Raw genomic sequence first — 14,813 nt, 5'->3', positions numbered from 1 at the left:
TCCCTTCCAGTCTAGGCCATTCTATGATCTGTAATAAAAGCTAGAGGAACATTCCAGATATTTAATAACTTAATTGCTAAACATATTGCACAAACATAAAGCAAGTCACTATACCTCAGGTTTCAGATCTCTGTGGACTACGCCAACATCATGCATATGGCTCACCGCTGAAACAAGTCTGCGCATAATATGACTGGCTTCAGTCTCACTGAAATGTTTCTTTTTCTGAATACGTTCAAGCAATTCTCCTCCCTTCAGCAATTCCATTACGAGAAACGTATGAAGCTGAAACAATAAAGAATATGGCATGTTAGAAATGTAACGTTACAAGCCAACATTCATTCAGGAGCTAGATGCTATTCTGATAGGTTATCAGAGTTTGAAGAAACAAAACTGCTGCTCACAGCAATTCAGAAGACCAGTAAGAAGCACTAAAGTGCGTTGCAGATGACATTTTTCCACCCGTATTTACTTACAACAATGCAATGCTGCCATGTAAATGGACAAATTCATAAGGAGACAAAATGCCTTTTTCTTTAGGCTAACAAATAAAGCTGGAAAAAGGTAGACTTTTTGCTGTTCACGCCTGTTCCGATCTAGGGATATGTTTCTAGTAAAATGCATAGGAATTATTAAAATTACAAAATCCTCTTAGAGTACCCTGATACTTTATTGTGAAATCAAAAATTGTCTAGAATGTCTTCCAATTTCATGTCCTATGGAGTAGAAGCCAAAAACACTTTATCATTAGAATCACAATAGATATCTTCCCAAACATCAAAGAGTTCCTTGACTATAAGACAGTATTAGTGCACAATCAATGGGAACTCAAAACGCCTTGCAAAGAAGCAAAAGGCAGACTTTTAGGACAGGAATGCGAAGTTAACATTCTCAAAAGGCCATGGATGCAGGCACACGATGGCTTCTAGCACTTCCTTCCCCTGAACAACAGTAACAGACATAATATTTGCAAGCAAAGAAAAAAGTTCCATGAAGAGGTCAAAAAACGATATTCAAAGTAGCAGTCAGCAACATAAGGTGAACAGTATTTAGATATCAAGGAATAGAAGTAGATCTATCACACAGAAATCAGTAACACATCTTAGAACAAACAAGGTTATCTACTAGTCACATTGCTAGTAGTACTTGTAAATATCCTCTCCTGCAAATTTTCTTTATGTCTTGGGAATGACAGGAAAGTCAGAAAGGATAAACAGATTTTTCTCTGCTAGAAAGCTGCTGGTGGCTCACCAAACCAGACTGCAACCCACTACTCAGCAGTTGGATTACTAATGTCGAATTTAATCAGACTTAGCAGAGCAGGTTAGAAATGGGAATTTTTTTATTTATTTTTTTTTTGAGACAAACCACAAAAATGTTAAAACTAGAAAATTTTGATCAGTTCTGGCCTTCAGAATAATGTACATGAGTAATTTGGAAGATAACACCTAGGAGCTACAAGAAGCAATTAAAAAACACAATAGCTGGTCTGGCTGAGAATAGTCCATTCAGTTGTAATCTGAAGAACTTTTTTTTTTTCATATATTCCTGAGTATAGTCATTTTACTGAAAGAAAAGTGAAAACAAGTATCCTGTTCTACACACTTACTCATTCTGTACATAAATACTTTTATAAAAGCTTCCATAACATTAAAGATTACAGTACAGATCTTCCATCCTCCCAGCTCATTTTAGAAGTGCTTCACACGAGCACTCTGCTGGTCCTTGTATAAAGAGCACGATGGGGATAGACTGGGATACATGGGGAAGCAAGAGAGCCTCTGTTCTGTAGCAAAACCATAGACTAGAGTCACAGAGTACTTTAGGTTGGAAGAGACCTCTGCAGAACACGTGTTAGAAATCTCTAGCTCAAATGAGGGCAAATCCCCAAATTAGATCAAATTACAGCTTATTGTATGCTGTGGAGCTTGCATTAGACTTAGGAAAAAGACAACTGAGGTCTCTAAATAAACCTTAAACTCAGTGTATTTTCAAATAGAGGCTCTGCTTTCACATCTGGTAATTTAGCAAGCTACTTCATTATCTCCACTAAGTTACACACCTAGCTTTTCTTTTTCTTACATATTAGTAATCTTTGTATGCAAGATATCCAAATTATTTCACAAATACTGTTTTCCTTCCCCTGGAACTGTCAGGAAGTACCTCAGTATCACAGACATGGAAACTGGGCCATGATTACACTATAGGACGATTAATGAAGTAGACCAAGGACAGAACCAGAATCCAGGGCTAATTCTTCCAAATATTTTTGTGATTTGCAAGAATAATTGAAACTTCCCTTGAATGCACGACTCCTGCTTCATCTATACTGGCTAGGCAAAATTCCTAGGAAAAAGGCTGCCACCACAGTAACAGTTAACTTAACTCCTAAAAGTTCTTAGGCAAACACATGGCAATGTGTTGGCAAGAGCTGATTATAATTTCTTTAAAATACCTGGTCATGATAAACTTCATGTAACTTCACTACATTCGGGTGTCCTTCGCAGAGTTTCAGAGCTGTTATTTCTCTTTGGGTGTTGGCTTCCATTCTGGAAAAATTGAGCAGTCATTTTGTACCAATTTTACTGAGGAAATTGCACATTCATAGTGTTATACCTATTTTTTAAAATTGGTTGCAACAAAGACTTTTTTCATATTACAATTGCTTGAAAACAATTAAAAGCATATTCTAAGTAAGCGGAGCATATTCTAACTAAGCAGAGCAAAACACTCCATACAACCCTGCAAATTAGGACATTAAAAAAAACACACCCAGATCAAACAATGTTTTTGATGCAACTGCAACTTGCTAGAGCAAAAGCTGAAATGATATTATAGAATAGTTTCTGTCTAAAACAAACCTTTCCCTTAGTCCAGGGCAATTTGACTTCACCTCTGTTCCTACAAATATTGGTTAGTTCAGCTTTATCACGAAGACTCAAATTATTGGCCCAATCCTTTTCCATTCTTAGAGCATATAAATACTTCCAAAGCTATCCAGAAACTATGAGCTCCTACTTGAGGAAAAAAAAAAAAAAAAGAGTAACTTCATCTATATGAGAACTGTGTTATATAAACGAACCCTGAAGAGGTCATTGTAAAAATATGAAATGGAAGAGATAAGAGATTGGCTCCCAGGCAAAAAAACATCACACAAATTCTCTTTCAAGTACTGACACCTATAGTCAAAAGGAAACACTGTGAACTTCATAAAAGCTATGTGAATGAGGACAGAGCACAACATTTTGTTTTCTACTAAATATGTAAATATGTAGATTTATTTGGGGCAAATAGTACCTGAAAATTGTTGCCAAAACTCTCTCCAAGAAAGGCTAATCCTGCACTGACTTCCAGAATGGCCTTATGGATAACACAGGTAGAATGTCTCACCACAGGTGTTCTTAATTTTTGGTTGCATTTTTCTGTCTTTCTGCATGCTTCATACAATCAACAAGCAAACTAAGCTGCTTCACCAGCAACTCTGCTGATGTTGTTTTTAAACCAAAAGTGATTTCAGTTCCTTAATAAAAAAAGACTCAGTCTTTCCCCCTGCATTACTACCAGAATAAGGTGGACCTAGGAAACAGATAAAAAAGGTTCAGTACTATGAGCACAAACATTTGAAATCTGTGCGTATACTTTTCTATAAATAATATTTATAATAATTTATTACTATTAATAGTTATCGTCTCAGATTTTAAACAGACAATATAATGAAAAACAAAAGGGAGGTTCTAAAACAGTAACTCAAGCAATTTTACAGGACTCCACTGTTTCACTGGCCTTCAGACACCCAGATAAACCTCAAATTGTTGGATGGAGGCAGGTCCAGCACTACTAACAAGGCAATGTCACAGAGGAACTCTTGATCTGAGCTTTCACCTCAAGTACTACGAAAAGGTTTGCCTATGTGTGTGATTCACTTTTTTCACACCTCTGAGGGGTAGGCATGAAAGACTGTCTAACTTTGAGGCAAATAAGTTATTAGAGACCTACTACAGCTCTCCTTTTAGCAAAAGTTATAGTGTGGTCCTCAGAGCAGTATTATTCACAGTTTAACAACTTCTTATTCAAGGCTGGCTGGTGTCCAGCTATTCAGAGCGTGACCTTACCACTACCTGCAAATACTACACAAACACACTCTGGGTCTGCTCGCAGCCTGAAATCCTAAATAAATCTCTGTATACAGACCACTTCTTACCTTCATTTAGCCTGGTCCACCAAGATGAAGGAGAAAGAGCTAAAAAACCTGTGAGTAATATCACTTAGGGGCGTATTTCCTAAAAGTCAACACTAGCTTAAGATGAGATGGGAGGACTGATCTGCAGCTCTGCATGCACCACAGGAAAAAATTTTGAATGTAGACAAAAGATAGAGATTTCCAGATTAAAATACCAAATGTAGGTGTCTACTGTGTATTACTTGTCTAAGGGCTCATTATAATGAGCAAAATTCTAGTTAATGAATCTTACTACTTCACTGTAAAATACATACCTAGAGTAGGATTCAGTGACCTAAGCATAGGAAAGCCTGGAAGACATCAGCCATGAAGACATCTACAGAAAAGGTAGTAGTCACAAGACTGATGGGAACTGGAGGACAGAAAGGACACCAACAGATGCTGAAATGGCACTACGCAGATGCCTATGTTTAAGTTACTGAATCCTACTGCTAGCACCTGGTCATTTGAGTCTGCCTGTAGGCTCCACTAATAGTTCTGAGTAGGCCTCCATTAATGGTAGCAGAGCTTAGAAAACTGACTCAAACACCTATATTTAGGTGTCTTATTCTTGAACTTATCCTATCCGAAAAGCATGTGATGAAACACTTAGGTCTAGTAGACAATTACTTCTAAAGTCTGGAAAAACAGAGGTACAGCCAAATGTCTTGGAGAAGAGATCACTGTGAACTATCATTCTCATGGCAGAACACTTACACTTTCCTTTCTTGCCAGTGTTCTACAACACACTAGGGATATATTTATTCCCCTCAAAGAATCCCTTAGCTTTATTTTTCTCTGGGCAGAAATTGACAGAAGTATCTGTTCTGGAAGAGGACCAGATGGTCCCCACGTAGAAAGCAAGTCAGCTACCTCCACTGTGGTGTTCTCTTCAGAACATTCAAGAAACAAAATGCAACTTGCAATTCTATAGTCTAATTCCATTTTACACACACAATTAATTAGATCTGAGGCAACTCACACCACAGATCTTTTTTAACGACAATGTCCTAGGTAATCAATTGGGCTGCTTAGGAAAGGGAGCTAGCATAAGCCTACATTCAGTTCACTTAGGTCTAAAGATAGGAGGGCCTTATACCTTACTCTGCCTTCGAGCAAAATAAGGGCAAATTAGGGTAGGGTACAACTAGTAACTGGAAAAGTACTCTTTTGGTTTCTTCTTGTGTCTTCCCCAACAAGAACAACATTTTGTTTTAAAAGACTCTGAGAATCTTTTAAATGTCATAAGTTTCTGTAGATTCTTCAAATAGGAAATTATTTTAAAGTTATTTTTTCACTTCCAAAAACGTAGCGAACATTATTCTAATCCATGGGTGACAGTAAGCAAAGAAAATATTTTTAGTGTCTTATAGAATATTTATACCTTTTGCTAATTATTTTTACTGCATACTCTTGGCTAGTTTTCTTGTGTAAGCACTTTCGACAAATGGAAAAACTTCCTTCTCCCAATGGTTTCTCTTTCAGATCCAGTTCATAATGATGATAAAATGGAGAGTCCTGTTAGGAAACTGTCTGTATTTAGTTCTGCAGAATACTTTTAGTATATACAGTCAAAGACAAAGAATAAAGTTTCACGAGAATTTTTCATCTGCATTTAAAATTGTAGAAGAGCTATCTTCTTGATAAATTATCATCTTAACTTCTATTTAATAAAATGCATAAACTTTATTCTAACAATCAAAGCGTAAATCTTACATTACATTAAACAAACATAATCACTAAATAAATCATTACTAATACAATAGTTTAGGATACAAAATATTCAGACAAACAAGATCAAAGATGGCTGTACATACATTTATCCACAAAACTATGTGCTCGTTTGAGGACATCACAATAGCATGTGTTCTTATAAGGCTTCACACAACTATACATACTATGGGGCAAACACATCCTAAAAGGATTTCTCGTATAATTGAAGTAGATTCAAAAGTATCTACAATGGTTGGCTCAGTAAGAACCATCAGGAGTCAAATTACTATTACTACTATGCTCTGGTGTTCTGGAAGACCAGATAATCACCTAATTTTTCAGATTAAACTTCAACCACTTCTTAAGAGTACCACATGCAAATTATATTTTTGGATCATTGAAGGAGCCATTACAGAGAACAGATAAATGAATAACGATCATTTTGTAATCTGTACTCTAGTTTGTGATTGCTGCTTTGAAAGTGACACGCAGCTCCAAGTTAATCAAATTAATTCAGCTCTTGATATTAACATTACCTTCATCATAGCACTTCTGGCAATAGTTGTAGTTCCAGGCCGCTCATCCCCCATATAAAATTGAAGAGGATCTACTGTAGCTGCATTGCGTTTAAACAAAATAGAAGGTGCAACGAAAGAATACCCCTATGAAATTACAAAAAAGCATGGCGTGAAATTGCTGCACACAATCCTACTGCATACAAAGCATTAGAAGTTTCAAAGAAATCAGAATTTTCATAACATAATACAGAAACCATAACTGGCTCACTGATGGGTAGATATTACTGTGTTCAATGTGAACAGGTTATCTTCCTGGAATTCCTTGTAGGATTCTCCACAGTTATAGATAAAATAAATGAAAAAAAAAAATATACAATCTAGTCAGTAATACTAAAAATATGGCTCAGCTTCAATTGTTTGCAATAGTGGTAAGGGCTCATACTTCAAACTAGCTAGCTTCCCAGAACACCTTTAAATTAAGGCATGGAATATTTCTAATGTTGTGATGTAAGCATTAAAAAATTTTAAATGGCAAAACAAAATAGGCATTGTATTAATGACTGGGTATTAAAACAAGACCAGCTCTGGCTACCACCACAAAATGAAATCAGATAGTATTATGCCATGCATATATGGCTTGCTACAGCCACTACAAATCTAGCAACTTCCAAAATATGATGCTATATTCCTCTATAGTAAGCATTAAGCTGCTCAGACCCCAAGAATAAAAAACAACAAAACACAAAGAGGGGGAGGAGAGAAAGCAATCTGAACTGCTGTTCACCGCTGCAGCTTTGGTACCAAGTTGGCTGCACATGAGCTGTTTCTGCTCGTTTGATGTCCAGACTGTGCAGTCCAAGAAGGGATCGTTCTTCAATAGCCCAGAGGAAATGATCAGGAAAGCTTTGCTACTGATCTGTATATAGTAGCCTAGCAATCAGAACACTCCTGTAGGATGTGCAAGGCCTACTTTCAGCTGCGCAGTAAGCTGCCTCTTCCCAAAGGAATATCTCGACTGCAGCATAATGTGGACATGGGCAAACTACACTGGTGGTGTTGAAGCTGGTAGCCCAGGCTGGGGAGTCAAAATGACAAGACTCATAAGGAGCTAAGAACCGATAAGGACAGACTGTCGTTATTCCAGGCAGGGAGGACATTCAGCTAGGAACAGCAACACACGGCATTTTATGCTTGCAGTAGGACTGTTTCCATCTTTCTCATTTTGCAATTGCTGAACAAACAGCCCCGAGAATTGAGATTGGATATTACATAGTTAATTCCCAATAACTTAGAAGGTAGGATAAAAAGAGGCATCTATACATGTGGAAGTGCTCAATAAATTAATTTTTTTAAAGTTAATGTGAATTTTTAAAATACCTGAAATATTCTTTCTGAAGTCTGAGGCGTAGCTGCAGGAGAATACGTTGGATCCATTTCTGTAAACTCTTCTGCAAAGTTACTGACATCCAACTCATCTCTGATTACAGGTTTAAATGGAGCTGGTACTTTTTTGGCAGCCAAATCATCCCAATTCATATTCTAAACCAAAACAGGAAAATAAATTTGACCACATGAAAATTTAACAGAAACAGATACCGGAAAGAGAGACTTATCTAGAGCTACGAGGATGGTCAAGGAACTAGAATATCTCTCATATGAAAAAAGACTGAGAGAACTGAGGCTGTTTAGTCTTGAAAAGAGAAGGCTGAAAGGGGACCTTATTAATGTATATAAAGACCCGAGGAGTGGGGGTCAAGAGGAAGGTGCCAGTCTCTTCACAATTTTGCCCAGTAATAGGACAAGGAATAATGTGTGCAAGCTGGAACACAGGATGTTCTGCCTCAACACAAGAAGAAACTTCTTTCCTGTGAGGGTGCCAGAGCCCTGGCACAGGCTGCCCGGAGAGGCTGTGGAGTCTCCTTCTCTGGAGACTTTCAAAACCCCCCTGGACACGTTCCTGTGTGACTGCCTTGGGGGATCCTGCTCTGGCAGGGGTTGGACTAGATAATTTCTAGAGGTCCCTTCTAATTCTGAACATTCTATGATTCTATGACTTGTCCAGAAAAAAACAGTCCTAATTCCATTCAAATTATGCCCTACTAGGTAAAATTAAGAAGTATCATATGTACATAGATAGAATCCAATTTAAGAAAAAAACAAAGTCAAAGAAATTCAACAGTGGAGATAAGTCAAATAATTAGGGTAGCAGCCCTTACATTTATTCCTCTACTTCAGAGGAAACAACATTTTTATTTTGTGAGTCATATTGCATGCATGCACTATAATCAACTTTTCTTTGCTGGTTTCTATGCTTAATTACTAATCTCAGCTTCCAGAGTCCCAAGAGTATAACACTTCTGGATTTTTACTTAAATGCATGGCTAGAAGTTTGCTAGTAGTATCACTACTGTTTAAGAGTGGAACTGAAATGAAGTCAAGGTTAGAAAGTGTTATGAGGGGAAAAAAAAGTAACTTTCAAAACAGCGAATAAACAATGTTTAAGTCTACTTTGATAGACTCTCGCATAAGAGGAAGGAGATACAGAAGAACCGAGAAGAAATCCAGAAGTTAGAAAGACAAGATATTGCCCATGCTGAATGTTACAATTACATTGAAAATATTTATTTGAAAGGCTTAATTTATATTAGCAGCTTTAAATACTTCAAAATTTTATACTGATTAAAAATATATTTAGCCTCAGGAGCATCAGAAATAGATACTTAGTTTTTTTCAAAGAAACTACACAAACCATTTTAATCACAATGGATGGAACAGCACAGATGCTATACACAAATCCAATCTTTGTCACTGTTTAACACCAAATGATAATACAGTGAAACCTGACCAGAATTCAAAACTACTAAACAAGACTAAATATTTAATTAGGCAAAGGAAAATCAGAAGAGGTGTTTATCACTAATGGTGAATTTTATCAATAATCAAATTTTACTAATAATGTTAGTGTTAAACTTTGTTTTTTAAAAAAAGAAAACACACAATGTAATTTAAGTGTTTTCTATTAAACCGAGTTTAAGTAGTGAATATTTTGGCTGCTTCAAACAACTGTTAGAAACAGACAGAATACATTAAAAATCTACCTTCCCCTTCTTTTAGCATATAAAAAATCCACATGAATAAACAGATATTCTTAAAATCTACCTTCACCCTCTTTTAGCATATAAAAAATCCACATGAATAAACACAGATATTCTTACAAACAACAATGCGATTAACAATCTGTTAACATAGTGTAAGTGGTATCTGGGGAGTTTTGTTTGTTTTACCTGGAAAAAGGGATGCTGTTTGATTTCGTCAGCATCAGTGGGACCACAACCCAGCCTCTTCTTGGGGTCTTTCATCAGAAGACGCTGAATTATATCCTTAGACAGTGCACTCATTTCCTGTGGATAAGGTGGCTCACTTTTTAATATTCTCCTGTAAAACAAATAGCACAACAATTATTTAGTAATTACTTAATGTGATAACTGTTAAATGAAAGAGTTACCACACTAATGATAGTGTTTCACATTTGACTTATGTACCAGAAGACAGGAGGATGACAAATGTGAAGTCAGCCTTGTGGAGTTTTTTTTTAAATAAAGAAAGATTTGAAGAAATGCAGACATGAAACAACATCTGTAGGAGATTAATTTTGTAACTTAATTCACAAAAGAAAAACAGTTCTCATTTCATACATACTGATCTTGCTATTACTATTCAAAAGGAAATCTCATAGCTACAGCAGATAGCTCCACAATGACATCAACATGTCCAACAGCAGTCAAAAACCTGACCGAAAATAAAAAGATACACCCTTGGGCCATTTGAGGTTTGCTTGCGCTTGGCACACTGTGTGCAGCGCTCATGTCCTACTCGCAAACAGACATCTGAAAAGCTTTAGAGAAGTGAAATAAGGTTAATCAGAAATGTGGAATGTGTTCCTTCATAAGAAGATCTACAAAAAAGGCCAGAACTATCCAGCTTAGTGAAGAGTGGACTGAAGTGGACCGGGCACAGTGCTCCCCTCAACATGACAAGTGGTAAAGAGAAAGCAGATAGGAACCTTGCTGTCTCTTTCAATACAAGAACTAGAAGCCACCAAATTAAGCTACTTAGAAGTTGAAAACCTTGGAAGCCTAACTAGAATCACATTTCATTACCTACCTTTTATATGTGTAGCTCCCATAGTTTTAAATACAGAGGAAGGCAAGTTTTCCTTTAGTTACTCTAAATAGAGGTGCTGAAGCTAAGGACTTGCCCACAGCAAGCGTGTTGGAACTAGATGATCTAACCCAAACCACCCTATGATTCTATGACTCTGAAGGAAAATTGAGAATGCACAAAGACAACAAATACCAAAAAACCATCAATAGGCTTTATAAGATACACCCACAAAACCCTGTAGCATTCAGAACCACAGAACTGTTGAGGTTGAAAGGGATCTCTGGAGATCATCTGGTCCAGCCCTCCCTGCTCAAACATAGTTACCTACAGCCAGTTGCCCACAACCATGTCCAGATGCCTTTCTTTATCTTCAAGAATGGAGACTCCACTACACCCATGGGCAATCTGTGCCAGTGCTCAGTCATCATCACAGCAAAAAAAACCAAAGTATTTCCTGGCCTTCAGAAGGAACCTCCTGTGTCTCCATGTGTGCCCACTGCCTCTGGTCCATGCATGGGCACCACTGGAAAGAGCCTGGCTCCTTCTTCTTTGGCCCCTCCCTTCAGCCGTTTATGCACATGGATGAGATCCCCCTGAGCCTTCCCTTCCCCAGGTGGAACAGTCCCAGCTCTCTCAGCCTTCCTGTCGTGTTTCGGTTCCTCAGTTGTTCTTAACAGCCCTTTGCTGGACCCTCTCCCGTGTGTTTATGTCTCCCCTGTACTGGGGAGACTAGAACAGGACCCAGTGCCCTACGTGTGGCCACACCATTGCCGAGTACAGCAGAAGGATCACCTTTCTCAACCTGCAGCCCAGGATATAATTTTGCTGCCTTTGCTACAATGGCACGTGACTGGCTCACGTTCAACTTGGTGCCCATGTATCTATGTGCACATTCTCACTGTGCTGACTTAAGGAAGCATGATACATAGAGTAAGGACTCAGAATGCCTCCACTAAACACAGACTGAAAGATTCTGAAGCTATGACAACCTGTGAGGCTGAAATTATGAGGTTGTAGCAGCACTAAACCCTTAATTTTTTTATGTCTCTGATGGAGCTGATTATTGCAGGACACTTTATTTGTTTGAAGTTACTACATGACATGTGCTCAGAATCAGCAATCCCATGGGAAATTTTTTATCTTAAAATATGTAACTTCTTGGATTACTCCAAAAATAGATGCAAAGGGACTGCTTCCTTAATAATCTTGTCCTGCCAGCGTGGAAGGACAAAACCAAGTTCAAAATGCACACATCCCAGGAGATATGTGCATAGTATCCTGTTCCAAGGAAACAAACCAAGAGGCTAACTTACTTTGTCTATTTAAGTAACACTGAAATGAGTTAGAAAAATACAGTCTGAGTTTTAAGAAGGATTGTATCTTTAAAGAATTCAAGGATGATCTCCAATAAGGGTCTAAATCACAGTCACTCTGCTTAGCAGAAGTAACAGTAACTAAGCAGAAGTAACCTCTGGACACGCTTACAGAAAGAAGAAAGCACAATATTGCCAAATGATTTCTTCATTAGAGATGTTAACGTCAAATTTAAATATCATTAAACAAGAGGATTCTTACACTGTAGGATTGATGGAGAGGTAAAGATTCAGCCTCTTCAGAAATCATCCAGTTTCAGAAAGGGAAAGCAGTTAATAAAGTAAGAAAATCTTCCTGTTGTAAGACAGAAGACAGGACATCTTGATAGCAAAATTACTTAGTTTACAGAAGGGCCAATAAAATCTACAGTTTCTTCTTAGCTTGAAAATCACTTCAGTTAGAGGAGTCCAATGAAATGTATTTATCAATCTTTCTGATGAGAAAGTCCAGAAGGTATATCACAAACACCCTGGAAAGAGACAAGTTCTGTTCCAACACTCAGAAAGGGGGGACGAAATCCCACCCTAAGTCAGTATTTTTTAAAATCATTTTCTAAAGCAACGAGACTGAGACTTCAGGATGTCCTTAGAATCCAAAAGAGAAACTCTAGAGCATTTTTCTGTCTGAAAAATGCCAGAGATTACAGATGGCCAAGTCAGATAAAAAAATGAAAGTATCTCTGAAAAAGAAGCTGAAGTGGGATAATGAGTAACATGAGCAAAGATAAATGCGTACGATTTCTCTACATAGCCTCAGAAGATCATTCTCCACAGCAGTGATGCTTGTAAGGGCTAACAATAAGATTCTTGCCCATGTCTGATGTAAATACAAATATTCACATCAGAAAGAGGGAAGAACAAACATAAGCAGTGGAATGTTTTTTACAGAATCCTGCACTGCAAAGTTACCAAAAAATTCTTAGTCAAAAGGAGTACTTACACAGTAAGAACACCAGCAAGTCTCACCCTTCTAATTGCAGATTTCCAGTGACATACCATGTGTCTTTGGTCAGCCTGAGAACTGCAATTAGTTGTACCATTGATGCGGTACCTAAGCAGAGTGCTAGGTGAAACTGAGACAGGTTTATAAAGTAACTTTTTAAATTACCTGACATTCTGCTCTTCGGGTCTACCCAATGACCAAAACCCCTCCTTAAAATTCTTGTTGTAAGGAATCCCTTACAAAGATTACACCCGTCAAAACAATTAAAATACATATTTTGCCAACAATAGTTCAGTGTAACCCCATATTTTACCTAACGTTAAAATTCTGTGGCCACAGCATCAATAATTCCTGTCTTTTGCCAAGATTGCTGTTTTAAATATTTTGGTTTTATAGGCAGAATTAACACAAATTAAGTAGGTTTTAGCTATATGAAAAGCAAGCTATGATTATATTGAGGGATATCTTCCAACCGCTGAGCTTCCTAGAGCCCCCTGCAGAGCAGGCAGCATTCTACCACGCTGTACAAGTGCACTCCACTTAAGCTGCATTTGTACTTGCCAGTGGCATTCGTTCATAAATATTTTTGAGGTTGACTGATACTATAAAATATTCATGATGCTCTGGACTGTTTCACAGAACCACACTACAGAAGCGATCAAGAACGCAGTTAATTTCTATAGAACTTCCAGGAACTATGTAAAATTATAATGGTACTGAAGTATATGAAGCTGTATACACATTAATTAGGATGGAAAGCAAGCTGCCAGAAAAGAAAGACCATATGAGATCAACACGTGAGAGAGCAGAGATTGGTAAACATTAATCAAATAGCTTGATCGAGTAAAGAGAGTCTGGCTTCACTAGTACGGCACTAGTGAACTGTTGTATGGAACGGTAATTCACTCAAGGCTCTAATAGCAGCCCATAAAGCATTCAGAGAAAGCTTGCTGTATGTGTCAAAGTCTTTCATGGGCTTGTCTATGCTTCTGAAAAGAAGCTATAGCCTTTAGCATCAACTTTCGTTTCCTTTTCTGAATCACCTCTGTCTTACCACATATTTCATGTTTACAAGGTGCAGCAATGGTGACAGAAGTAAGGAGGAAGAATTAAGCATTCCAAGTGGCAACTGTGGACAAAGCTAGTGAAGGACTGTTCTGCTGCATTTTCTGCTTCTCCTAACCTAGTACAACCTGTCTGAGCTTGGATGAGGAAATTACCCCTGCTGGTGAGAGCACTCTTGCTGTACCAAAAACAACTTGAGAGAAACCATCCCTTGCATAGGTCAAGGGGCTTACCACTTTGAAGCCCTGGATCATTTCCATCCTACCCTTCTGCAGGCAGACTATGCAGAGCTAAAAGCTAACCCCATTGGCATGGCTCTTCAGGAACTTAAGCTCCAATGACTTTCTCCCATAAATACTACAGACCAAGAACACATACGATAATGTGAAGGACATGCTAATGAATGATAAGGCATAGGCGGTGCTTAATCTTCAGTGAGGAGGGGATACAGCAGGGAAATTACACCTTGACCATTAGACGCTCCTCCTCTTTACCAGTATCTTTCAGAGTCATTCCTGTTTAACAGGTGCAGGCTTCTGAGCAGCACTAATCAGTGAAAGAATTTGCTGATCTTGTTATGAAAAATTCATAGAGTTGCTACCACTCGTAGTTTAATTACACAGACCGACCACAGGTCTCTTATCTCTTCCTTACCAAAGCAGTAGAAATAGGGTATGCTGGCTGCACAGAAGGCACTGCATGTAAAACCAACCAAAAATGAAAGAAACATGTGCCAAAGGCTTATACTACAACGACAGTCCAAAGAGAACTTGAAGAGGATTCTGACCTCATTCATTTAAGGGTGATAATCTTAAGGA

The 14,813-nt window shown here is 37.9% G+C and overlaps 1 protein-coding gene across 1 annotated transcript in view; it reads right to left on the bottom strand.

The window, feature by feature from the left end:
* Positions 1 to 114: 114 nt before the first annotated feature.
* RPS6KA5 (ribosomal protein S6 kinase, 90kDa, polypeptide 5) overlaps positions 115 to 14,813 on the bottom strand; it is a gene marked incomplete at its 3' end in the record, with an annotated part of 45,968 nt that continues 31,269 nt past the window's right edge. Inside the window, exons 6-11 of the mRNA XM_009866562.1 lie at positions 9,735 to 9,885; positions 7,828 to 7,989; positions 6,469 to 6,594; positions 5,604 to 5,737; positions 2,456 to 2,549; positions 115 to 285 (exon numbers count right to left, since the gene is read on the bottom strand). Coding sequence (XP_009864864.1) covers positions 115 to 285; positions 2,456 to 2,549; positions 5,604 to 5,737; positions 6,469 to 6,594; positions 7,828 to 7,989; positions 9,735 to 9,885 — 838 coding nt within the window. The remainder of the gene's footprint in view (positions 286 to 2,455; positions 2,550 to 5,603; positions 5,738 to 6,468; positions 6,595 to 7,827; positions 7,990 to 9,734; positions 9,886 to 14,813) is intronic.

Source organism: Apaloderma vittatum, unplaced genomic scaffold (genome assembly GCF_000703405.1).
Source record: "Apaloderma vittatum isolate BGI_N311 unplaced genomic scaffold, ASM70340v1 scaffold4783, whole genome shotgun sequence".
Lineage (NCBI taxonomy): Eukaryota > Metazoa > Chordata > Aves > Trogoniformes > Trogonidae > Apaloderma > Apaloderma vittatum.
This window is presented reverse-complemented; position numbering and strand designations above follow the sequence as displayed.